The sequence below is a fragment of the Culicoides brevitarsis genome, chromosome 1 (assembly GCF_036172545.1).
Source record: "Culicoides brevitarsis isolate CSIRO-B50_1 chromosome 1, AGI_CSIRO_Cbre_v1, whole genome shotgun sequence".
Classification (NCBI taxonomy): domain Eukaryota; kingdom Metazoa; phylum Arthropoda; class Insecta; order Diptera; family Ceratopogonidae; genus Culicoides; species Culicoides brevitarsis.
The window spans coordinates 30,792,105-30,819,949 of NC_087085.1; the positions used below are offsets into that span (position 1 = coordinate 30,792,105).

Sequence of the window (27,845 nt, forward strand, 5' to 3'; positions counted from 1 at the left end):
ACATTTAGATCATTTATTCACAACTTTCGGTTTTTTTTGTGAGTATTTTAATTTTTTCAAAATATTTATTTAAGTGCTCAATAAATAAAAAATTAATTTAAATATTTTTTTTTTCACAACTTTGTTGTTAGTCTAATAAATAATTTTAAATTTAATTGATAGGAAAAAAATTAAAAAAAAAAATAAACAACGATTGATTGCATTTTTCTGCTTCAGACTTCAAACCCTGCTCAATATTTACTTTTATGATTTTTTTTTTTGATTATCAGCTACACGTTGCTATTAAAATAGTTGATTTTTTTACGACGACCGTAAAATTTCCGTTAAAATAGTTAGTAGTTATGGCATGCGGAAGTGTGTTGCAGCGGCACGACATTTACGAAGAAGGCGGTTGAGGAACGAAATCCAATGAAGCGGAATTGATGCAGTAGCGTTTGCGTGTTGGCGGAGGTCCATCCTAAGAAAAAAAATTAAAATTAATTTTAAAAAATGTCAAAAAATATTTTTTTTAAGGAATTTACCTCAAACACGTGACCCAAATGTGCGTTGCAGTTGGAGCATCTCACTTCGGTGCGTGGACGACCTTTTCCAGTAATTATTAATAATAAATTTCCTCCTTTTTTTTATTTTTTTCAAAAATCATTTTTTCGATTCATTCATTCAAATTTTTTGCATTCATGGCAAACCAAAATAATTAAAAAATGAAAAATTTCGTGGGATAGGAAAGTGGGACAAAAATTTGACGGGATAAAATTATGACGCACAAAAACAAGCAAATTATGGCAAAATAAAATTTTTAAAAAATTGCATTTTTGCAAAAAATAATAAAAAATAAATAAAAATGTGAAAAAATTTGTTTTCCACGAGGACAAAATATCAAACGGACGTAAAATAATTTTTTTTTTTGACAAACCATCAGACAACGTACAGACGATATATATTGATTTAAAGAAAAAAGAGAGAAAAAAAATAAAAATTTTGTATTAGAATAAAAAATTTAACCTTCACCAGTTTATAAAATAAATGTTTTAATAAAATTAAAATAAAAAAGAAAACACGTGTAAAGCCAGTGTTGATTGTCAGAAAGCAGAGAAAGAGAAATATTGCAATAAAAAAAGCGAAAATGCTGTCTGTGCAGGTACTTTGTGTTGATTTAATTTTATGCATGTGCACAATTTATGATGGCATGAAATTAAATTTAAATTAAAAGTTAAGTGCAGTCAAATGGAGCTTTTCTGTTGATTTTTAATTAGGTTTCAATTAATTTATTCAAATGATGATTAGAAATGAGTTTTTTTTGGTTCGTGTGATGAATAGAGAATTGTAAGCGCATTTTGATTAAAATTTCATTAAAAATTTAAAAATAAAATAATTAATTTTAGATTAAAAATTTGTTTAAAATATTTTTTAAAATATAATTATTAATTAATATTTTTTATAAAATAATTTAATTTTTTTTTACCTAAATTTAAAAAATTATTTAAATAATTAATTCAAAAGAATAAAATTTTGATCTTTATAGAAAAATTTTAAGGAAATAAATATTTTTTAAGAAATTATTTTTAAAAAATAATAATTAAAAAAAATTAAATTTAAATTTTTTTTAAAATTTAATTAAAAAATTATTTTTTAAAAATTAAATTTAATTGATTTATAAATCAAATTAATTTTTTTTATTGTTATTTAAAAATAATTTCTTAAAAAATCTTTAAAGTTTCCTTAAAATTTTGCAATAAAATTGATTTAAATAATAAAAAATAAATTAAATAATTAATTTTGAGATAATTAGTAAATTAGTAAAATTTAATTTAATTTTCGGTTTCTTAAAACAATTGTAATAATAATTTATTAAAAAAAAACCTAATTTGCAAAATTAAAAATTTTATTCAAAATATTTTTTATTTTTAACTTAAAAAATTCGAAAAGCCTTTTAATACAATTTTTCAAAAATATCAAGAAATGCGCTTTAAAATTCATTTACGACTCTATTACGCATAAAATAATCGTTAAACGAAAGTGAAATTCCCTACATGAACATCAAATGAATGAACTCGTGAAAAGTACGTGACAGGGATATAAAAAGCTTGTTTTTGTGGCTTCATATAAATTTTTAACTGCAAATTACCGACTGAGGGGCCCCCAAAAGATGCTCGTTTTGTTCTTCGGAGCCCCATTGGTAGTTTCAAGCCTTTTCAAAAGGAAATTTTGGGAGAAAAAATAGAAAAGAGATCACAAAATTTGTGCTCGTGTCTTTCAAAAAGCATTTTTTTTGAAGAAAATTAGTAGGATTCTGACATTTTAGTTAAAAAACATTCAAGATTAAGCACAAAATTGATGATGAGAATGAAAAAGGGGCGCCAGACATGCGTTTCTAGTCACAACACAAAAAAATATTTTTTTTCTGAATTTTTTTCAAGGGTATACCTGCAATGCTGGTATCCGGCAACAACTTGACTTTGCCTTTTTCTAAGACATCGTTGAAGGCAGGCCAACCACAACCAGCGTCAAATTTCGTTTTTGATGCAAAAAGGTCTTCGTTACAGACGATGCAGCGGTACATGCCCGATTCGTAGTGTTTGTCGTATTTTCCTAAAATATTTAAAGTAAAAAAAATTAGGAAAATATTTTTTTTTTAGAAAAAAAAAATAATTTTAAAAAAATTAATATAATTAAATTTAATTTTTTTTTTAAGAAAAATTTCAAAAATTCACCTGAAAAAGGCCTTTCAGTCCCTGCTTCTTGTGTCACGGCATACTGTATCGGCGTCAGTCTCTTCTTTAATTCTTCCTTGCTGTAAGACATTTTTTCCGCGTTGCTTTTGTTTTTGTTATCTGAAAACAAAAAAAAAATAAATAAAAAATCTAAACAAAGAAAATTTGGTTTCGTAGAATTTTCTCACTTTCTGAATAAAAAATAAAAGTCTGACGTTAATTTTGCTCAGTGGTTGCTAAAAATAGAAACCACAGTCAATGTAATAATATTAAAATTAAATATTTTTTTTTATTTCGTATAAACAGCACACAACACCGTTCGCAAGAAGCGCAGCTTACAACGTCTTAAGTACAACTGAGCATGGCGAATGCTTTGGAATATCGTCGACGCGTCGTTTTTTGTGCGATTTTAAGAAAGTGAGCGACTTTACTCACGAATATGCTGTCCGGAACTATTTTTATTACTTCATTTTTTTGTGTTTTTAGGAATTGGGTCAATCACACGACAACTTTAGCCATGTACAAGACGGAATTTCGAAGGCAGTTGCAAATAGTTGAAATGATTCTATTTTTTTAATTTTTTTATATCAAAATTTAATTGGATTGAAATAAATAATTTAATTAGAAATTAATTTTTAAACAAAAATTTTAATAATTAATTTTATTCATTAACAAATATTGATAATTAAATTTTAAAAAAATAAATTATTATTTTTAATTAATTTAAATTAATCAAAAAAAAAAAATTTTTAAATTTTTTAAAAGTTCATAAAAATTTCAATTTTCATTCAATTAAATTGGAAATTTTAAAAAGAGGAAAAAAAATAAAAAGTAAGGAAAAGGAAAAAATATTTAAATTTAATTAAATTTATTTTTTTTTTAAATTTTTGTATGAATAAAAATTTTTAAATTTTTCTAAAAATAATGCGAATTTTTAATTTTTTTTTTTTTATTTTAAAAAAAATAAATTATTATTTTTAATTAATTTAAATTGAATAAAATTAAAAAAAAAAATAAATTAAAAGTTCATAAAAATTATTCATTACAAGAGGAAAAAAAATAAAAAATATTTAAATTTAATTTAATTTTTTTTTCAACAATCATTTCAAAATTCGGATTTTTCGCAAAAAGCAAATTGAAAAAAAATAAAAATAAATTTAATTCAATTTAATTATTTTCAACAAAATTTGTTCGAAAAAAAATCAAAATCTAGGTAATTTCAAAAAATTATTTTTTTACATGAAAAAGAAAAACTACAATATATATTTTTGACTTATTTATAAATTTTTGGAAATTAAAATAGTAATTTAATTTTATAAAATTGAAAATTAAAATGATTTAAAATAAAATTATTTAATTTAAATTTAATTGTTAAAATTTAATAATTTTTTTTGAATAAGGCCGCTCCAAATGAAAATCAAAAATAAAGTCCAAAATTTTTGAAAATAAAATGGGGGGGCAAAATAAAAAAAAAATTGAAATACTTATTTTCATACAAAATGACAGAATTTTAGCAATTTTTGATCGTTAATCAACATTTTTGTTGTTTTTTAATAATCTTCTTTTAAATTTTCAAATGAAAAATTGATTTTAGATCATTTAAAGATAAAAATTGAAAAATTAAAATTTCATAAAAAATAACTGTCAAATTTTGAAAAAAAAAATTTTTTTTTGAAAATTTTTTTAAAATTAAAATTCATTTAAAATATGAATTTCAAAGCAAAAATTAAAATAATTGAAATTTTTTTTAAATTTTTTTGAAAATGTCTTGAAAAATTATGAAAATACACCAAAAAACGATCAATTTTGATTAAATTTTTAACTTTTTTTTTTTTGATTTTTTTGATGGATTTTTAAAATTAAATAAAATTTTTGAAATTTTCGATTTTCGTCTGGATTAAATTAAATTAAATTAAATAAAATTATCAAAATTATTTTTTTTAAATTGAATAAAATTATTAAAATTTATATAAAAACTGATAGAATGTAAACAATTAAAACAAAAAAAAAACATTTTCGGTCATTGAAATCGCCCCTCCATTATTGTCGTGTGACAAAACCTCATAAATAATTTTAATGTCAAGTGATCCAATTGGACATTATTTTATTTTGTAGCTCTTTTCTCACAATTAATTATCCAAAATTTCATGTTTTGTACTGCTCTGGTGCATTTTTCACAATCGAGCTCACAATAAACGCCAAATCAAGTAATCTCATTGAAAAGACATTGATTTTGACCTTATTCGCATCACTTAACACACGCCGATTGTTCGTAAATCAAATAAAAAATCTAATTTTATCCAAATTTGGCTTTAACTACACAACAATGTACTTTTTTAGCACGACCACAGAACATTCGTACGAATCACGGAGCGACTTTTCTAAGGTTTCGTGCTCAAATTTCAATCAAATCCCACTGAAAGTGTGGGAATTTACGGTCAATTACCTGAAAAATGTCGATTTTGTTGCTGGAAAGGCTTGAAAACGATCCTTTTTGGCGAGATTCGTTGCGGCGCTTTGATGACTTCTAAAATCCGTATGGAAGGTCGAATAAATTTTAACATGCCCTGTAATTGATCCTCGTTGGTCACACGTAATTTCGTGTGTTTCTTGTCAATTTTTTATTTAAAAAATATTTTTTTGTGATTTTTCCTTCGATTTTTTGTGAAATTTTAATTTTTGTTCCGGAAAATTAATTTTGTTTTGTTTTTAATTTTTTTTAGTGACAGCTGATGCGACGAAATACGAGCTGGGACAACTTTTGACGCGCCACTTGAATTGTGACACTGTCGTAATGCTACAAAATTTAATGCCGCAGTGATAAATAAATCAGAATAACGTTAAGAAAGTGTTTAATTAAGTAGGAAATCAAAAATGTTTACAACAAAGAAGGAAGTTGATAAGCATGTGAAGTCGTCGTTGACGAAATTGACCGAGAATGAGGTGAGTTTTCGCCGGGAAAATTACTTGGCAAAAAATTCGCTGCATGTCCTCCCGCCATGATTTTTGGCTTTCTTCTCGGAAATTCCTGCGGACGGCATGAAGCGGTGGTTTTTCGTGCCAGCAACAGCTTTTAAGTGACGAAAAATGCTTTTTAGCGGCGAAATTTTGGATTTTTACAAAAATTATCGATCGAAAGGGATTTCAAGTGCGAAAATCGTTGCAGACAATGACGACGTAAATTTCGCAATGTTACTCACTTTTTCGGTTTTTTAACGAATTTTACGATTTTCGCAGAGAAATTTCATACAAAAGTCGCGGTTTTAGCTCTTTAACTTGAAATTTTCTTTGGAAACGCGTTGCTAACACGAAAAAACGTTCAAGGACGTTCGCCGTCACACACACTGAGACAAGTTTGAGGTTAATATTTTTTTTCTTCGATGTTCCACAGAAAAAAGACCGAGGCCTGAACATCGCAAAGCTCTATTTTAAAGTCGGTGACTACCAAAGTGCGCAAAATTGGGTGTCGCTGTATCTGGAAGTGCGTCCTTCGAATGCTGGCGCTCACAAATTGCTCGGGCAATGCTACGAGAAATTGAAGAAACCGGAGCGGGCGCTTCAGGCGTATCAGCGATCGTTGCAATTGGAACCCAAACAGACTGGATTGATCACGGAAGGTAATTTTTTGGATTTTTTTTCAGTAAAAAAATCATTTTTATAAAAAAAAATATATTTTTGAAATTATTTTTCTTCAAAAAAAAAAATTCTTTTTAAAAAAATATTTTTCAATTTTTTTTCTTTAAAAAGATTTTTTTTTCAATTTTTTTTTTCTTTAAAAAAAATATTTTTTAAAATTTTTTTCTTTTAAAAATTTTTTCTCTTAAAAAAAATTTTTAATTTTTTTTTTTTTCTTTAAAAAATATTTTTAAAATTTTTTAAAAAAAAAAAAAACCCTTCACATTTAAATTTAACCTAAACATTTTTTTTTAAAAAAAATAAAAAAAAAAAAAAAAAAAAAAATTTTTTTTTTTTTTTTTTTATTTTTTATTTTTTTTTAATTTTATTTTTTTTAATTTAATTTTTAAAAAACATATAAAAATATTTTTAAATTTTTTTCTGTTCAAAAAATTATTTTAAAAATTTATTTCTCATCAAAAAATTATTTTTTCATCAAAAACTTATTTTAATTTTTTTCTTTTCAAAACTGAAAAAACTTATTGTTCAAAATTTTTAATATTTTTTTTAGTTTGCAAACTGCTGTTATCCGACGAAAGTATCAACACAAACCCGTCCAAGGCGAAATATTGGTGCGATTTGGCGGAAAAGGAGCGCATCCAGAACGAATCTGTCCTCAGTTTGCGTCTCAAGCTCGCCGGCAAGACCGACAACAAAGTCGTCGAGCAACTTTTGCTGCAAGAAATTCAAGGCAAACCGACAGATCCCGGCCTGCGAATCCGCCTGGTCAAATATCTGCTGGAGGAGCAACGTTACAAAGAGGCATTCACACATTGTTTCGACATCGAGATGAAGTTTGTCGAAACGTTTTCCGCGTCGCTCGATTGGTACAACATCGTGAACCTGGCGCTGGCGAAATTCGCGGAATCCGACAAAGGACACAAAACGATGTGGAATTATTGGTTGCTTGCGGTGCTGGCGATGGAACGACAAGTTTTCCTCAATTTGATGTCAGATACGTTGCTAGTGAATGTCAGCAAGACCAATTTGAAGGATGTGTCGGCGCTGCTGTTTGAGTTTGATCAGTTGCTGCGACAAGCGGCAGATGTGTCGTTGACTGTTTGCCCGACACGCGAATTGGCGGCGCAGTTTGTGTATCATTATCGTGGACAATTTTTGTTGCATGCTGCCACGTTGTTGTTCAAAGTCGAGAAAGTTTATGCAAGGTAAGTTTTTTTTTTTTGAGAATTTCGTGCAATGAACAAATTTTTTTTTTTTTCAATTTTTCTAAAGAGTCGATCAAAATAATAATTTTTTTTAACAAAAAAACCATCTCTATTCAATTTGAAAAAAAAATCAAAAATACATAATTTGACATATTTTATCAAAAAAAAAAAAAAAAAAAATATTTAAATTTTATTCATAAAAACTACGAATAAAGTCGAAAATCAAAAAAAATTATCAAAGAATTTTCAATAAAAAATATATTTTTAAAAAAATTAACGAAAAATATAAAATATTTTAAAAAATTAAAATTAATAAAAAAAATATCATTACACATCATTAAGGGCGATTAAAAATAAATAAATTGGAAAAATTAATCAATTTCTTGAGCAAAAAAAAAAATTAAGACTAAGAATTTTTAGATTAAGAATTTTTAATGATAAGATAAATTTTTTTATCTATTTTTATTTAAGTTTTAAGCTTCAAATAAATTTTTTCTGATTTAAAATTGAGCTGAAAATTCAAAAATAATAAATTATTAAAAAAATATTGTTCGAAATTCAATATTTTTCGAAATTCGAAATTTTTACAAAAATTAATTTTCAAAAAAAAAAAATATAAAAAAAAATTTTTTTAGTGGTTAATATTGGTTCGAATTTTTAAAAAATAAAAATTTTTATTTAAGAAAAAATATTTTTGAATTTGTTTGTAATTTTTTAAAAAAATTTTTAAATTCAATATTAAACGAAATTTTAGATTTTTCATTTTTTGAATTTTAGTTTTTTTATTTTAAAATTTTTATTTGAAAATAAAAAAAATCAGCAAAATTTCATCAAAATAAAAATTAAAATTTTTCAAAAAATAATTTTGGTCACGTGACTTTGTAAAAATCAATGTTTTTCAAAAATTCAATAGAAAATTCGTTGAATTAAGCAAAAAAATTTAAATTTTTTTAAAATTTTTTTTTCAATTTTACCAAAAAAAAATTTTTTACTACATATTTTTTAAAAAAAATTGCAAAATATTTAAAAAAATATTTGTATTTTATATTTAATTTTTATTTTTCCCCCCCCCCCCCATTTTTTCGACAAAAATTTTGGACAAAAAATTTTTTAGAGGTTAATGTTGGTTCAAATTAATTTAAAAAAAAAAATTAAAAAAACTCAGAAATTTTCCGAAAATTTTCTTCTCTAATATTTTTCAAATATATTTTCATAAAATATTTATTTTTTAATTTCTATGAAATTTTTTTTCCTGTTGCACGTTTCTCTTTAAAATTAATTTTGAAATACAAATTTTAACTTTTTTCTTCTAAAACAGAAACCAATGGCGCGAAACAACAAAAAAATGTCTTCCCTTGCTGATGTTGGCCTACCAATGTGGCATCGCAGACACAAACGAACCGTGGCTCCGTACCTCGAACGAGCAAAGTCGCAACTTGATCCAACAATGGCACAACCAGGGAGCTTTTCGTTGCGCCCAAGCAGGCCGAACCTTACTTGCTTGCGTCTCCGATGGCACAGACAACGCTGTAATCGCCCAAATCCGTTCCGTCACAAACAATCGCACGTGGGAAACTGTCGAAGACATCTTGAACCAAGTCCGTCAATTCTGCATCGACTCAAATTGGCGCAAAAACATTTTCCGCTCCCTCTTTTCGCAAGGCGACCAAATGACGAAGCTGTCAACGTCGTATTTCGTGCAAAGCGACACCATGTGCGAACCGAGTTACGAATTTCCGAACAGTGGCGACGTCGAAAATTACGAAGATCTCGCTCAGGCACTCAAACCGTCGTCGTTGCTGAACCAAGTTTATCTCAATTTGGGTGTGACGAATCTTTCGGATGCCCGCAGCTTCATTTGTGACACGCTAAATCTCTCCGTAGCCAATTTATCGAATTGCAGTCCGGATACGCTCAATCAACTGGACTTGGATTCGTTCCTGTATTGCAGCATAATTCAGGCAAAACGCTCGATTGAGGCGGAAAAGTCGTATTACGAGACGTACAACGACAAACCGTACGATAAACCGAACATTTTGCCGATCCCGAACATGATCGACGTCATTTGCAGCGAAGATCAGGCGGAATGGTGGGATGCCGCATACAAAATTTTGAAAAACACCTCCGGCGAAAACATTTCTCACATACGAGCGGTGTTGCAAAATGGCATCGAAGCAGTTCGCGGCGAAGGACCACCAAAAGTAGACCTAATTATCCTTTTGAAATTGGCAAAAATCTTACAGCAACGCTCCCACAGCTCGATGAAACCCGAGGAAAAACGATCTTTGGAATGTCGCGCGGAACATTTGTTCAAAGCCGCCTTGCGTCGCGTGAAGAAACAACCAAATACGGGCGAATATCGCTTCTTATTCAAATTTGCGACGCAAAATTACAACGTCGAAGGTGATTTAACGGATTTAATTGAGGAAGGAATACAATTTTTGGCTGCCCGGTACTTCAAATTGAACCAATTCAACGAATGCATCGACGAATTCGAGGGTTTGGAGTTCCCGTTTGCGACTTATTTCCGCGCTGAGGCATACAAAAAATTAGATGACCTTGGAAAATCGTCAAAAAAAGCAAAATTATTGAATTTAGAGAAGACCAAAACGTGTTTGAGCGAAACTTTGGCCCTTTTGGATGATCCACAGTACAAAAATCATCCGTTACATTCGATTGTGCCGAGTGAAATTAAGCGGATGCAGTATGCGGGGGTCGGAGATGCCAATGTTTCGAACGGATTTGGCAACAGTAGCTTCTTTAGTGCGGAAGATGACGATCGGCACAGCTTAAATCAGTCATATCGAGCACGTAGAAATGTCAGTTTCACCGACAAAACCGCCGAACTCGAAGTTTTGATCCGAAAAATGATGGAAACGTTGGATATTGTCAAGAAAGAAGTCGTCACGATCCGCGGGGATGTCACCGATATGCAAGAAAAGGTCAGCAAGATCGAGGAAAATATGAACAAGAAGCAACTGGAGAGTGACGAAGCCGATTTAAACGAATTATACATCCTGGACGAGTTAAATAATCAAAATAATGCGATAGGCGGGTACGATTCCAGTCAAAGTACGATGCCAACGGTTCAACAAATGCAACAAAATGAGATGTTTGCTCATGCGGCGAGACTTTCGCAGTACAATCAGATGTATAATACGGCATATCCGATGTACATGCCGCCTTACGGGACCCCCGCGATGCCTGGGGCGCGTCAAAGTATCGGTCCTGGAGCGCATATGGGTGTTCCGTCGCCCATGCAGGCATATCAGGACCCCAATATGATGCATGACCCCCGAAATAGTCTCTTAATTCAAGCAACGCAGTCACTTTATGCGCCTCCGATGCAACAAACGAACCCAATTAGTCAAATGGCGCAGATGGCACAACAACCAATGCCTTCTGTGGTCCAGCCAACGCCTCCTGTGGCTTCAGTTCAACCAGCAAAACCCAAATCCGCGTTAGAACAGGCTTTGCAGACACCTTCCCTCATCAACACGTGGAATTCAACGTTCAACAATCAAGTTGTCGACAAATCCCCACCCGTTAACGTCGTTATAACCAGCTCAGATCCCCTTCCGATGTACAATACAGTCACGGCACAACCGAAATTAAGTGTAAATATCCCGGCGCATCACATCAAGAACGATCAGGGATACAAACCAGGCTCGAATGTCACCCAAATCTTCAAGGAAACGATCCCCAGTACAGTTTCCGGCATCGAAAACATCACGCCGCCATCGTCGGACGTCCCAAAATCCACTGAAAATGCTTTGAACGAGAGTAATTACTACGAGGAACCTGCCGATTACGACCCGATTCCCGATTTCAAGCCAATTATCGCATTGCCAGCGGAAGTTCAAGTCACCACAGGCGAAGAAAATGAAGAAGTTCTGTTCAGTTCGCGCGCGAAACTCTTCCGCCATAATTCTGAGGCGAAAGAATGGAAGGAACGCGGTATCGGGGACTTGAAAATCCTCAAAAACAAGGCAAACGGTCAAATTCGCATCCTAATGCGACGGGAAAAGGTCCATAATATTTGTGCAAATCACTTTATCGCGCCGGAAATGAAACTTGTGCCAGTTAAGGACAAAGATACGCAATTTATCTGGACCGCGAACGATTTTGCCGACGAAACATTGACTCTGGAGAAGTTTTTAGTGCGTTTCAAGGAAGCTGATATCGCTAGATTGTTCCAAAATAAGTTTGAGGATGCCAAGAAGGAACTTGCAAATATTAAACCGAAGACGGCGGCGACGGTGGTGGCATCGCCAGCGAAACCACAGGCCTCGGAAGCCTCGAAAACATTCACGCCAGTCGTTACTTCAACCGCAACGCCCGTTTTTGGCGGATTTACTGGCTCAATTTCGGTTGCCAGCACAAAATCGGTCTTTTCGACAACGACAACGGTGAGCACTTCGGAAAAAACAGCCGAAAAACCGTCGCCTTTTGCGAGTTTCACCTTTGGAAAGCCCTCGACAACCGAAAGTCCCAAGGCATTCGGGTCTCTTTTCGGTAATTTACCGAAACCAGCGCAAGAAAATACCTTAAATAGCTCATTTACGACGCCGACAACCTCGACACCGACTAAAACAAGTACCGCGGATGACGTTAACAAGTCCGGAAACGACGAAGAAGACGATTATGTGCCAACAGCAACGTTCACGCCCGTGATTGAACTCCCAGATCTCGTTGAAACTGTAACCGGAGAAGAAAATGAGGAGACCCTGTTCGAGCATCGTGCGAAATTGTTCCGTTTTGATCGCGAGGCGAAGGAATGGAAGGAACGAGGTTTGGGAAATATGAAAATTTTGGTCAGCAAAACGGATGCAAATCGTATAAGGTTGCTGATGAGACGCGAACAAGTGCTGAAAATTTGTTGCAATCAATATTTGTTGAAAGATACGAAATTCGAAGTTGTGGAAAAGCCTCCGTCGGTTAGATGGCACGGTCCAGACTACTCGGAGAACGAAACGCAGTTGGAATTTTTGGCATTGCGCTTTAAAACGCCCGAGATTCGGGATGATTTTGTCAAAGCGGTGACAGATGCGCAAAAAAAGATGACCCAAAATGGCGACGAAGCAAAATCCGAAGAGAAATCTGAGAAGAAAACGGAAGAAACGAAAGGTTGGGGCGATAAATTCAAGCCGAAAGCAGGTTCGTGGAACTGTGACGACTGTTACACAGCGAATGACGCGTCGAAAAGTGCTTGTGCCGCATGTAACGCGCCTCGGGATAAGACTCAGGCAGCTGCTGCACCAAAAGTTCCCCAATCTATTGATCTTCGACCATCGGCGGGGGCTCCCAAATTCAGTTTTGGTGTTCAACCTGCTGCTACAAGTGCTGTTCCAGCTCAAAAACCTGCTGAAAAACCCGCTTCCGGGTCAGGATGGGGCGATTTATTCAAACCGAAGCAAGGAACGTGGAACTGCGACGATTGTTACACGCAAAATCAGGCAACCGCAACAGCCTGCGTTGCTTGTAACGGTTTAAGAGACAAATCAGCAGCGCCAGCGAAGCCTGCAGCTCCTCAAGGAATCGATTTATCGACGAGTTCCGGAACGAAATTCTCCTTTGGTGTTCCTGCGGCGACGACAAATGGACCAGCAGCTGCCGCTGCCAAGCCTGAGACGAAATTTTCTTTCGGTGCGGCGACGACACAAGCGACAACAGCAACAACTTCGGGAGGATTTTCGTTCGGTGGCTTGAATAAAAGTGGATTTACGTTCGGATCGGGAGCATCGCCGTCACTTCCAACGCCGAGTTTTGCGGATTTAGCAGCGAAAGCGAGTACGGATTCAGCGAATACGAGCATTGAAAAGGGAAGCTTTGATTTTGTGTTTAAACCGAGATCGCCGGGCAATCCTAAGAGTCCCTGCAAGAGTCCGCGTGCTGTGAGTGAAAGTGAACAAACGGATGATGAGTATCATGAGGAGGAGAATAACACGTACTTTACTCCAGTTGTTACGCTGGCACCGGTAAGACATATTTTTTCATTATTTTGAATTTTTAATTAAAATATTTTAAAATTTTGAAAAAAAACGTCAAAATTTTGAATTTTAATTAAAATTTTGAATTTTAATCTTAGAAAAAAATTTAAAATAAATTCGAAAAAATCAGATTTTAATTAAATTAATCAATTTCTTATTTCAATTTTAATTAAATTATTTTTAATGATTTAAAAAAAATTCAATAAATTTTCTAAAAATAAAATTTTTCAAGTTTTTGAGTCGAATTTTAATAAAAAAATCTTAAAAATAATAAAACATAACAAACTAAATTTTTTTGTCCATTTTTGATAGAGAAAACTTATTTTAAAATATCAAAAATTGGAAATTTTACAATACGACATTAAAAAAAATTTACAATGTCAGAAAATTGGAGACTTTTGAATTTTAAAAATTGAAGGGAATTTAAAATTGGATAAATTCTATGAAATATTCTCTAAGAATTTCTAAAAAAGAAATTAAAACTTAACGTTTTCTTAAAGTAAAAAATTATAAATTTTGAAAATTTCTAAAATAATGACTTTAAATTTTAATTTAAATTTTAAAAAAAGTCAATGAAAAATAGAAAAAAATTAAAGAAAAGATAAGGAAATTTAATTTTTTATTATAAAATTTTTTAAATTTTTTTTCTTGTAAAAATTAAATTTTTTCAACTAAGGCGAATAAATTTAATATTTTCATTTTTTGTCCCATGAGGATTTTTACGAGGGGGGAGGGGGAATAAAAAAAATAAATATTTTTGAATTTTTTGTTCGTAATTTTTAACGTTCTTAGACGTTAAACGATGATTCTTAACATTTATATAATTTTAGATAATATAATATTAAAATTTAAACTTAAAAGAAAAGAAAAATCAAACAAAATCTCCACAAAATAAAAAATTTTGAAAAAAGTAAATTTGGTCACGTGACTTTCAAAAAAAATTTTTTTCAACATTTCAATAGAAAATGTCTTAATTAAGCGAATTTCTTTGGTTTTTTTGTGTGACTTTACCATAAACATTAATTTTTCATGATTTTTCAATATAAAAATTCCAAAAAGTGTCAAAAATATTTGTATTTTATATTTAATTTTTATTTTTCCCCCTGAATTTTTTCGACAAATTCCGAGGGGGGGGAGACAAAAAATGGATATATTAAATTTATTCGCCTAATTAATTTTTTTTTTAAATTAAAATTATTTTTTTTTTATTTAATTTATTTTTTTTGTGAAAGAATTTGATTTTTTGTTAAATTTTTTTCTAAATTTTTGTTAATTTTTTTAAATTTTTATTTTAATAAGAATTTTATTTTTAAAGATAAAATAAAAAATAATTTTTTTTAAGCTTTTTTGTCGAATTTGAATTAAAATTTAAAAAAATAATTAAAAAAAATAACAAATTGAAATTTTTGATGTAAAAAAATATAAATCTTGAAAAATTAGAAAATTTACAGTACAACATCCGAAAAAAAAAAAAATGTCAAAAACTTGGATTTTTTTTTAAATTTTTAAAATTGAAGGAAATTTAAAATTAGATAAATTATAAGAAATATTTTCTAATAATTTCAAAAAAATTTAAAACTTAGCATTTTCTTAAACTAATAAAAATTATAAATATTGATAATTTCTTAATGTCATTATTTAAATTTGAAAAAAAAATCAGTGAAAAACAAAAAGAAAAATAAATTTAAACATTTTATGTGGGATAAGGAAATTCGATTTTTTATTATAATTTTTTTTTCTTGAAAAAAATTTTTTTTTTTATTTTTTAAAGTTTTTTTTTTTCTAAATTTTTATTAATAAATATTTTAATTTTTAAAAATTTTTATTTTGTAAGAATTTTATAAAAAAATCACAAATTAATTTAATTTAATTTTTTTTTAAATTTTATTTTAGGTCGAAGTCAAGACAGGAGAAGAAGACGAAGAAGCCCTTTACTCGCACCGCGCAAAATTATTCCGCTTCGATGCTGACAGCAAAGAATGGAAAGAACGTGGAATCGGTGACATTAAAGTGTTAAAACACAAAGTAACCGGAAAATTAAGGTTTGTAAATCAAAATTTTCCCCAAAAATTTATAAAAATAATTTTTTTTAATTAAATTTCCCACAGAATCCTTATGCGTCGCGATCAAATCCACAAAATCTGCTTGAATCACATTCTCACGCCGGAAGTCGAGTACAAACGCAAAGACGACAAGAGCTGGTTGTTCGTGGTCGGCGACTATTCTGAAGGCGAAGTCGAAATCCGAAGTTTCTGTTTGCGATTCAAAAACAACGAAATCGCTACGGAATTCAAACAAGCCGTTGACGATGCACTTGGCGGCAAAGGTCGCGTTGTTGAGAACGGACATGGCTCCGACGAGGACAAAGCGATGCAAGATGACACAAAATTAGCGGAAAAACTGAAATTACCTGCGGATTTCTTCGATTACAAGAAGAAAGATGACTGCAAAGGATGCCGCGGTTGCAAATCGGATGACTTTAAGATGCCCGATTTCCCGAGTCAAGTAAAAATTGAGACTGAACTCCCGCTGGACATGTCAAATATTAAGTTGGAAAAATCGCGTCGTGGTTCGAAACCGAAACGTGTGTCATTTTCGGAAACGGCAAATAATGAAGCAACTCCCAAAGCTGATGCCAAGTCAATTTTCTCGTCAGCTTTGAATACAATTCCAGCAGCAACGACGACAAAATCAATTTTCGGCGGCACGGGAGCATCTGAGGGCGGAAATCTCTTCGGAGGGTCATCCGGATTCCAAGGATTTGGAGCTGCAGGAGCAAAAACGAGCATTTTCGGCGGAAATAAAGCAACTGAAGCACCTAAACCTGTTTTTGGAGGAAATTCTGCAGCAACTCCCGATGCCAAGACACTTTTCGGGGGATTTTCCGCACAATCTACAACTCCAGCTGAGACAAAATCACTTTTTAGCGGCACTCCCGAGACAAAATCGATCTTCGGAGGCGTTTCTAGCAACGCAACTCCTGAATCAAAATCAATTTTCGGCGGAGTTACGCCTTTAGCACCATCTTCTGAGCCGAAATCCATCTTTGGAGGCACCGGATCGGGACTTTTCTCATCAAATACCTTCACTTCGCCCTCAAGCAATACAGCGCCAGGTACAATTTTCGGCGCGAAACCCACTTTTGGAGCGACTAATGCCGCAAATAACGCAAATAGTACAACACAAAACACTCCAGTCTTTGGATCCGCTTCATCAACGACGACTTTTAGCTTTTCCGCAGCCGCCAAGGACCTTGAAAAACCCAAAGCTCCCGATGCCAATGGCAATGACAAGCCAGATGAGAATAAAAACACAGCAATGCCCGATTTTTTGAAGTCAAATACGGGTCCGTCGTTTGCTAGTGTCGCTTCGAGCAATAATAATGCCTTCAGTGGGGCCAGCGGAAAGGAGGGATTTGTCGGATTGACTGTTAAAGAAGACATTTTCACGAAACTCGCAAAGCAGAAAAATGCCGGAGATACGAGTAAAGACGAAAACGACGATTCAAATGCCAACGATGAGAATTACGATCCACATTATGACCCAATTATCGCGTTGCCGGATGAAATTCAGCTCAGCACGGGAGAGGAAGAAGAGACAAAATTGTTTGGAGAGCGTGCGAAATTGTATCGTTACTCTACGGAAACAAAGGAATGGAAAGAAAGAGGTAAAAATTAAATTTTTGTCATAAAATTTTTTTTTTTATTTTAAAAAAATTATTACTACTGAAAAAAAAATTTTTGTATTAAATTTTTTTTTTGTACTAAAAAATATTTTTTTTTGTATTAAAAAAATTTTTTTCGTACTAAAAAATATTTTTTTTGCTAAAACACTAATTTTTCGTATTATAAAAATTTTTTTCGTACTAAAAAATTTTTTTTTTTGTTAAAAAACTTATTTTTCGTACTTAAAAAAATTTTTTGTATTTAAAAAATATTTTTTCGAATAAAAAAAAATATGTTTTCGAATTAAAAAAATTATTTTTGGTACTACAAAAAAAATTTTCTTATAAAAAAAATAATTCTCACCAAAAATTCATCATTTTAGGCGTCGGTGAACTCAAAATTCTCCATCATCCGGGTCGCGGCACATACAGATTTCTCATGCGACGCGAGCAAATCCACAAACTCGTACTGAATCACGTCATCACGGACGACTTCCAGATGAGCACGATGTCGACATCGACCAAGGCCTATGTCTGGGGCGCCATGAACTACTCCGAAGAGGGTGCAAATGTCGAAAAACTCGCTGCCCGCTTCAAAAACGAAACGCTGGCCGAACAATTCAAGAAGACCGTCGACGAATGCGTGCAAAAACTGAACGCGTCGAAAAATTTACAACCGGAACAGGATTAAAAACACTTAAAAATTTATCACATAGACTAAAAAATTTGTAGCATTAAAAAAAAATCAATCGACCGCCTTTCAAATTAAAATTTTTATAGAAGCAGAAAAATCAGAAAAATTTTGACTGTTAATGAATAATTCGCTCTCTAAGAGAGCTAAAAGGAAATTTTTATCAGGTCTCACTGAAAAATTGATGAAAAAATGTTAAAAAGGACTTCAAAAGGACCCTCACATGTTATTGAACTTCAAAAAAAAATAATAATAAATTTCTGTTAAAATTCACAAAAAATCAATAAAAAATGCACTAAATTTATCTGTTTTGTTCGCGATTGCAAATCATGTACTCTCCTTTAATTTTATTAATTTTACGATTAATTTAGCGAATAATTTTTGATTGTAGTAGGATTAAAATTTAAATTCTTATGAAAAGAAATGAGAAAAAAAAAATAAAAAAAGACTATCAAAAAAAAATATTTTTTTTTTCAAATAAATCTCAGTTGAGTCGCCCCAACGTTTTAAAATTCATTTTTGATTTAATTTCTCGTCCTTGCATTTTGCGCTCGTAAAAGTTCGTCTGTCTTCGGGCACTCACGAAGTTTCTGTGCGGGATTATATGATGAGAATTCCCATTGAATTTTGTACTTTGTGTTTGCCACTGGTCCCGCATACGAGAGAGAGAGATGTGCCACTTTGGTATTTGTTTCGTTTGTTCGACGCACAGTGGGCGGTTTTTTTCAGAGATTTGTAGTTTTATACAATTTACATAAAATTTTTGGTTGGAATTTCTAATTTTTCAAATAATAAGCTTAAATTTTTATGAATTTTACGAGGATTTCATTTAAAGAATTGTATTTAAATATTTTTAAATTATTTTTTTTTAAATTAAAGTTCAAAATATGTTCAAAATCTAGAAGAATTGAAAAATTTGTAAAATACTTAAAGTCAAAATTTTCACAAATTTAAAATTTAATTAATTTTTTGGATTATTTATTTTCAATTTTTTTCAAATTATTTCTTTTTTTTATTTTAAAAATTTAATTTATATTCGAATTTATTTTTTTTAGATTATTATTTTGAATTGTTCTGTTCATAACAAATTCATAGTAAAAATTATTCAATCTTTCAAAGAAATAATTTTTCTCCTTTTTAATGTAAAATTTAATTTAAGCTTCGTTTAGTACCATTTTGAAATTAATTTCTTAAAACAAGAAATGAAAAAATCATTTCAAAGCAAATTGAAATTTAAAAAAATTGAGGTTATGTTACATTATTTTGATAATTTGATAATATTTTACATAGAATTATTTTTAAAATTGATTATTTCTTCTGTTTTAAAAAATATTTTTAAAAACTTGTTCATTTTTGGAAAAAATCTTAAATAGAACAGTTCTACTTTAAACCCGTAATAAATTCAATTTAAAAAAATAAATTAAAATAAATTCGATGCGGTATGCAATGAATTTTACATCCCGTATTTAGGAAATTTTCGTAACTGTCCAAAGATTTATAATTTTCAAGCTTCTTATCCTTTTTTCGGCTTTTTTTTTTTGCTCGAAGTGTTTTGAACCTAAAATAGGTAATGTAAAAAAAAGAAATTTTGGAAAAAAAAATTATTAAAAAAAAACATGAAAGAAAAAATCCCTTTTGATATTTTTTTCAAAATTTTTGAAGAAAATTCGATAAAAATTCTTCGGATTAAATATTTTAGAAAATTCAAAAATTTTTTCGATAAAAATTCTAAAAGTAAGTTAAATTTATTAAAACTAAATTATTTTCTAAATTTTTTAATAAAAGTTTGAGTAGAATTTTAAATAAATAAAATCTTTATTTTTTTGTAATTTCCGAGCAAATTTTGAATGAAAAGTTTAACATGAAACATTTTTCTAAATTGTAATGGCCTTTATTTATTTAATTTCACTCAATTTCAGACATTTTTAGCTAAATTTAAATTTATTTAAAATTTTTAAACATTTTTTGTCTCGAAAATTTTAACAACGACCCACTGTGGCGGCGTTTGAATGTGTTAGTAAAATTTCATTAATTTGTAAAATAAAAATTGAACACAACAGAGTAGTGAATATTGTGAAGCAAGCAACTTTATCGCTAGTTAAAAAAAGGAAAAAAATATCGTAAGTACTTTTGTGCCTAAATCGCTAATAATTCATGGGTTTTGTAGGATTCCGATGGAATGCAAACAAAGATGGTCGTCGGTTCATTGGAATTCGGAGACCCTGGCCCTCCGTACACGCACCGTGTTCACATTCACATTTTCTTCTCTATTTTCTAGACGACGCAGAAACAGACAGCATAACTCTACTCGTCGTGCAGACGCCTTTTTGTACGCTCTTTTGAACAAAAATATATAAAAAGATTTTGAAATTGATTAAATAAGTTTTGTGTCGAGTGCGTTCGACGAAAACGACGACGACGAAGTGAAAAGTCGTCCAAATCCAAGATGGAGTCGATGGAGATTCCAGCGCTGCATCCGCCAGATGCGCCCCAGCCATCGGTGATCATCGTAAAAAGCGTCGAGAACGCCACAAAAGTGCAACCCATCAAAATTGTCATTTCCTCCTCGTGCACGGCGCTTCCAACGCAAACGACATCGCTCGCAACAACGCCAACGAAACTGGATTCGCAACAACCCGCAAAGATGATTATTTCGCCCGTGCACCTTTCCACGCAGCCAACGGTGAGTGTCAAAGTCGGCACCAACCAGATGAACGTCAAAATGCTCACGAACGCGTCACTAATTCAAAATTCGTCGCTTACATCATCGCCGGCGACGTTAAATGGCGTCGTATCGACCGTAATTCCGCGAATTCACACAGAAATCGATGAAATTTCGAGGCAACAACGCGACGAAAGCCCCGCCACGAAAATGACGCGCGAGCAAAAAGCCCTGCAAGACGACATTTTGGGCTCGGCGGTGCTGTCCCAGATGATAATTGACGGAAATGCGACGTCACGGAAGTCTCGCGGACGCAAAAAGAAGTCACAATCGCCGCGTCAGCAGCAACAACAACGAATAACGCGCAGCAAAAGTCGCGAAAAAGTCGTCGGGGACGACGGAGTGCCGCAACAACGAACGACTCGGAGCAAAAGTCGCGAAACAACGAAGACCGATGGCAGTTTTACGGAAGAAAGTCACGGCAGCAGCAGTCCCCTGACAGAACAAACGATCGATTCGGACCAAGGAAGCACCCCGAAGCGACATAATATGCGGTCAGCCAACGCCGAGTTCGCCCAGAAGCAAAAGTCGTTCATGAAGGAGATCATCAAGACGCAGGATTCGGAAGAGGGAAGTGATGACGAGGCCCGAAACGGAAGTTCCGACATGAAATTGGGAGTTGATGTCGTTGCACAAGCGCCAAAGGTAAGGAAAAAAATTTTTTTTCATCAAATTTCTCATAAAAAAATTAAAAAATAATTTTTTTCTTCAAAAAAATGTTTAGAAGGGATGGTCTCGTTACTGCTGGCGCTGCTACCAAATCGGAGAATTAATTTATTGCTCAAATGCGAAATGCAAGCGGTCCTTTCACATGCGTTGCCTGTCGAAGCAACAGCAACCCGTGAGTCCGCAGGACAAATGGACTTGCAGCGATTGCCTGGAAATCGAGGCGGCAGAGAAAAAGCCCAAATTCGAGTTGGAATTCGTGAGTACCTTGCTCACATTTGTCTGCAATCGAATGCTGCTAACGAAAAATGTGAGTAAAAGTCGCCCATGTTGGATTTTATCGATGTGAATTTTACAGTTCAGACTCGATTTGGATCGCTTTTTTAAATAACTCGTGCATTTTACGTACACAATAATCATTTTTTTTTTACATTTGTGTATTTATTGTTTAAGCGTTTCTTTTTTTCCGTGTACCAACCGAGTCGAGTGTACCGCGAGACATACGGCAAATGTACGATTTTGCAAGTGGCGTATAAGTACTACAAGGAACATGTTATTGCGTCTATTGTGGCCTGTTTCGTGCCTTAGATTAAATACAAAAACGAGTCGTAGTCGACGATTTTGCAAAATAATATTCCTACTAAATAAAATATTATTTTTGTAGCATTTCATCGTCCAGCGAGCGTAATGAAAATTTAATTTTTGTGCTAGTTAGGGCGTTACAATTAAAAAAAAATTAGATTTTAAAAAACGAAAAAAATTAAATTATGAACATTAATATTTTTTTTCTGATTTTTTTTTATAAAAAATTTCAAAAATTTAATTATAATAATTAAATAATTTAATTATAATATTTCAAAAATTTCAAATCTAAAAAAAAATTATTTTTGCAATTTTTGATATTTTTTTGTACTTTTTAAAAATTAAGACAAAGACAAAGTATTAATGTCAAAATTTTTAGTATTTAAAAAGGAAATTTTTTAAAATTTTTTGAATATTAATTTAAACTTTTTGTTTTTTGTTTCAAAGGGTTGGTTTGATAAAAAATATTTTTTTTTTCAAAAATTAAAAAAAAAAAATATTTTGAATAATTTTTCAAATAAATTCATGGGTGAGAATGTTTTTTTTTTTCAATATTTTTATTCATGAAGCTAAATTTTTATACTTTATCAAAAATAAGAATATTTAATTGAAATTTTTGAAAAATTTTTTCTTTCAATTTTTAAACATTTTGAGGTTATTCCTCTTTATTTATCATATTTTTGATAATTTTTGCCTGAAATTCTAAAAAATTGAAAAAAAAAAATTTTTCTTAAAAAAAAAATCTCAAAAAAAATTTTGCAAATATAAGTTCAATGATTTTCGAAAAAAAATTTTAGAGAAGAAAATTCTTGTAAAAATATCATTTTCAATAAAAAAAAAAATAAAAATTTTTTAAAAATTCCTTTAAAAATTATGAAAATAGGCCAAAACGGTCATTTTTGATATAATTTTTAACTTTTTTTATTTTGCCCCATTGAATTTTCGGGGTTTGAAATGGGGCATGGGACAAAAAGTTCAAAAAAAATTTGGAGCGGCCTAAAATATTTTTTAAATAAAAATATTTATATTTTTTTATTTCTATTTTAAATGACTTAAAATATTGAAAAGCAACAAAAAAATATTGATAATTAAAAAAAAATTATATTCAGTATTTTTTTTTTATGAATTTTTAATTTTGTTTCGAAACAAAATAAATAAATTAATATTTATGATATAAATTTTACGAGAAGGTGTGAAATAATTTAAATTTGGAGAGGCTTGAAACAACAAAAGTTAAAAAATTCTCGAAATAATATTTACTCAAAATTTTGGGAAATTTAAATTAAGATTGTTGTTTCTGACGTTTTTTATTGAAAAAAATAAATTTTATTTTTTTATTTTTTGCTAAAAATTTAATTTTAATATTTTTGATTTAAAAAAAATACGATTTTACCTATATTTTAAATTATTTTTGATTTTTAGTTTATTTATTTTTTTTTTTTGAGAAATTTTCGTTTTTTTATTTTCTAAGAAAAGTTTTTATTTTAATTTTTTGTCTCTGACTCTGAAATTTGTAGCGACCTTATTTTTTGAAATTTTAGTCAAAGACAATTTTCTAACAATTTTTTCTAATTCTTTCTTTTTAGTCACATTTACTGTCATCAACATCGCCGGAAGATGAGGCAATCCCGAATTACGAGGACATCATCGTGCATCCGCTGAACATGCAAATGCTCGAAGCGAACGTCAAAGCGAAAAAATACAAATCCATCGAAGCATTTCACTCTGACGCCAAATGGTTGTTGTTCAATTGTGCCGTGCTCCCAAGCAAACTTCGCTTTTTGCCAAACGCCAAAAGTCTCCTCAAAGTTTGTCGCCAAGAAATTCTCGAGATCGAAACGTGCTTCGAGTGTTATTTCAAAGCCAACACCGATGCCGACTGGTTCACGGACGTTTGTTCCTCGCCGCACATCCTACTTTGGGCCAAATTGCGCGGTTTTCCGTACTGGCCCGCCAAGGCAATGAGCGTAAATGCCGCCTCGGGTCAAGTTAACGTGCGTTTCTTCGGTGCCCACGATCGCGCATGGATCAACGTCAAAGACTGCTATCTCTACTCGAAGGAAGACCCGAACGGCACAAATCCCAAGAAGCAAAATGACATCGCGGAGTGCATCAAAGAGGTCAACAGCCACATTGAGAAACTCTCGGAGACTTTTAACGGGTTTGTGCATGCGCCGCTACGAACGCCGTACGATCCGACACGCGAAGCGGAACAACTGAAGCAACTTTTGCCCAATATCGATCGCTACAATCGCACGACAGAGACAAATAAAATCGTGGAGGGGCTTTTATCGGGTCACAAACCCAAATTAACGCTAAAAATCATTCGAACCGCAGACAATACGCTCGCGACAACGAGTTCTAATGCCGTTGCCGAGACAAATGGCGACAAAAATCACGCAGAATCCGTGTCGAAGTTTAAAATTTTGAACAGCAACAAGAAAAATTGTCAAATTTTGCCGGTAACGGGCACAGAAGCGGGGAAATTCACGATGAAACGAAGCGCCGACAGCTGGACTATCCAAGATCCGAAGGCGAAGAAGCAAAAAAGTACCGAGGAAAGTGAAAAAAGTGAACAGGAACGACAAAAAGGGACTTTAATGCGAAGTTTGAACCTGGAACAGAGAAAATCGGTTGTAAAAGAGGGCACTCCAAGCTCGGAATCGGAAAAGGGATCGGTTAGTGGCAGAAAAAGCGTGAACGGGAAACGACGGAAGACAAGTAATGCTGAAGAGGTTGCAGAAAATGTGACTTCTAGCAATCCGGAGGGGGATGCAGATGAACCAAAACGACGAAGTACGCGACATAAATCGACAAATCCCGTGGAAGAAGGTGAAAATAGCAAAGATTCGACGGAAAAAGTGACTCCACAGAGTACAAGTCCTCCGAAAACGACGATGACGGAGCCTCCGCCGCTCGTTCCCTTCGAAAATATTCAAATTAAACCAGATCCAGATGCCGTTCCTGACGAAGAACCGTCTCAACAACGACCAATTGTGGCAAATCCTCCTCCGGCGAAGACAGTTCCCGCGCCAAAAGGTCCCAATTTGCCGCAAGAACCTTCGAAACAGGAACGAATCAAGGTCAAAAGTATGAATTCGTTGAAAAATAACACGCCAGAGACGCAAAATCAACAACGACGTCCCGAACCCTCAAAACAAGCCACAAATTTATCACAAAATCTTCCGCCTTCGGTGTCCCTCACGCAAATTAATGGTCCCAAACGCACTGCAAGCCGTCCTCTTCCTCCTACCGCAGGACCTTCTGCCAAAGTTCCGCCCCAAAATATGGTTGTAATTCCCGCTGCCGAGCGCAATGGCATCAGTAATCAGTCCAATTCGTCTTCCGGCAACTCCACAATCAACGAAGACGAATCGCCGCCAAATCACGCGTTATCTGGATTTATTACGCAGAATTTCGCAGCAGCCATTACCGATGCGATTGTCGGCGGACCGCCAAAATTAACAGTGACACCGAAACGACAACGATCAGCATTCCGCGGCGAACCGGATAATAGTTTTAACAGTGAAGCTGGACCCGTTTCGCGGTTACTCAATGACAATGCTCACAAGCTGGTCGACTTTTTCCGACAAGTGATGGTCGATACGGCGACAGATATGGCGAAAAATGGCTCGGCGGAGATGCGAGTGAGGATGTTGGAATTGGAGATTGAACAGATGAAGACGAGGCATGCGAAGGAATTGGCTGAAGTGAAACATAATTCAGGTAAATTTAATATTTTTCCATTTTTTTAAAATTTATTTTTACATTTTTCATCTCAAAAATTAAAAAGTGAAAATTAAAAAAAATATTTATTAAATTTGTAAAAAAAAACTTTAATTTCGGTTTTTTCTCGCCATGATTAAATTTAAAAAATATTTTTTTTTACATATTTTTGTTAATTTGTTTGAAACTTGATTCATCCAGAAATTTTTTAATTTATAAAAAAAGAAATAAAAAATTATTTTTCTTATAATTTTTAAAAAAATTTAATTGATAAAAAAATTTAAAATAATGTAAAAATTAAATTTTTATGCTTTTTTCATGAATTTCAGAGAAAAAAAAATTTGAAAAAAAATTTTTTTTTTATTTTTGTTTTTTTTTTTAAACTTTTTTTTCAGATATTTTTTTTTTTAAAAAAAAATATTAATTTTTAAAAACTTTAAAAATTAAAATAAAATTTAAAAAAATATTTTTTTTTATATATTTTTTGTTAATTTGTTTGAAACTTGTTTATTTTTTTTTAATTTTCAAAAAAAAAAAATTAAATAATTTTTAATTTTAAAAAATATTTACCTAATTAATATAAATATTTTAAAATAATTAAAAAATTAATGTTTCAAAAAAAAAAAAAATTTAAATTTTTTTTTAATTTTAAAATTTTTTTTAATTTTTTTTTTTTAAAATTTCTCTATTAAATATTTTATATTCACCAAGGATTTTTCCCATTTTTTTTTTTTTTGAAAAATAAAATTAAAAAATATTGCTTCAGTTTTAATTTTTTTACCTTCAAAAAAATTTGAGAAAATTTGAAAAACCTAAAATTTTTTGATTTTTTTTTCTATTCTCAAAAAAAAAAAAATAAAAAATTAAATTTAAATGAATTTTTGAAAATTTTATGAAAAAATTACATTTAGTTTAAAATTGAATAAAAAAAAAAATAATTACATAGTTTGCTTTAATTTTAAAATTCATATAAAAAAGTCTATTTTTAAAGATTTTTTAATTAATTTTTAATTATTTAATTTTTTCAAACAATTTTTTTTTTTTTAATATTAATTTTAGATTTTTATTTTTTTTTTCATCAGAAAAAAATAAGATTAAAATTAATTAATAATTTTTTTACAAATTTTTCTTTCCAGATCTAATTCTGAGCGAATACAAAAAGAGCCAGGAGAAACGTGAAGCTCAACTAATTGACGAAATATCGCGAAAATGCGAACTCGAGCGCATTCGTGCCGTGGAAAAAGCCATCGAAGAGACAAAAAGCAAGAATTGGTGCAACTTTTGCAAGCGCGAGGCGATTTATCACTGCTGCTCGAGCACTTGGTACTGCGGAAAGCGTTGCCAACAACAAGACTGGGGAGAGCACATGCGTTATTGTCTCAATGGGAGCAAGCAAGAGTGCGATGCGCCACCAGTTGAACCAATAGTAAGTCAAAAAATTCAATTTTTAAAAATTTTCACTAAAAAAATAATTTTTTTAGCGCCCTCCCACACAACATATCACGGGACCTCCTATGAACATGCCGCCAGGCGTTCCGATGCCAAACCAGATGCCCCGCGGACACGTTTTATTCCATCCAAAGGGCCCGAATGTCGTGCCGCGCCCGCAACAAATGATGATGGCGCAAGCGGGACAACTCGGAATTATGCAGAATCGTGCAAGGCGCGGGCCGCAAATTGTTACCGTGCGAGGCATGGTCAAATAATTCCTTAATTTTTTTTTTAAATTTACTTTTTTTTTCTATCACTAGTTTAATTTAACTGCAATAATTTATTTGCCTTCATTCGTTTTGAAAAAACACAAATTCATTATCATCGAACTATTTGATGTCTTGTATACTACTAAATATTACGATAGGCTGTATCTAGCTGGAGAATCATTCTTACAAGCAAACAAAGGAGAAAACTAAACTTTTTTTTATGTCATGAGACATAAGAGTCTTACCTACTTAGCAGTAACTTATATTGATATTTTATAAGAAAAACTAAATATGTGAGTGATCCAGGCGAATTTGAAAGCCGGATTTTGATATAAAAACTAAATATTATTAATTAAATAAATAAAATACTGAAATTACTCTATATATTTTAATTATAAATAAAAATATTACAAATTAATGTCAAATTACATGCTAAATAAAGTTACATCTTTATTTTTTAATAAAAAAAAAAAAAAAATTTGTGATTTTATTTTTCTTTGCTTTTTTGCTTCAACTTAATTAAACGTGAAGTGTCGTTCATTTCCATAAAAA

At 31.6% G+C, this 27,845-nt stretch overlaps 2 protein-coding genes across 3 annotated transcripts; one reads left to right on the forward strand and one right to left on the reverse strand.

Annotated features, from left to right (window-relative positions):
* LOC134838496 (methionine-R-sulfoxide reductase B1) lies at positions 1-5,432 on the reverse strand. 2 transcript variants are annotated; one of them, XM_063854039.1, is made up of 5 exons: positions 5,158-5,432; positions 2,712-2,831; positions 2,425-2,589; positions 522-616; positions 1-457 (listed from the first exon to the last, which is right to left on the reverse strand). In XM_063854039.1, exons 1-5 carry the CDS (start codon positions 5,273-5,275, stop codon positions 377-379), a joined length of 579 nt encoding a protein of 192 aa, XP_063710109.1. In that variant the 5' UTR covers positions 5,276-5,432; the 3' UTR covers positions 1-376. The 2 variants fall into 2 exon arrangements, with proteins under 2 accessions (XP_063710109.1, XP_063710110.1); XM_063854040.1 differs by having other exon boundaries at positions 3-457; positions 522-583.
* Positions 4,901-27,733, forward strand: LOC134837620 (E3 SUMO-protein ligase RanBP2-like). Its single transcript, XM_063853003.1, has 13 exons — positions 4,901-4,918; positions 5,435-5,654; positions 6,103-6,328; positions 6,898-7,552; positions 8,871-13,530; positions 15,436-15,584; positions 15,651-17,209; positions 17,590-17,894; positions 20,272-21,264; positions 21,344-21,595; positions 23,454-25,593; positions 26,730-27,019; positions 27,075-27,733. Exons 2-13 carry the CDS (start codon positions 5,586-5,588, stop codon positions 27,297-27,299), a joined length of 11,523 nt encoding a protein of 3,840 aa, XP_063709073.1. The 5' UTR covers positions 4,901-4,918; positions 5,435-5,585; the 3' UTR covers positions 27,300-27,733.
* Positions 27,734-27,845: the final 112 nt, after the last annotated feature.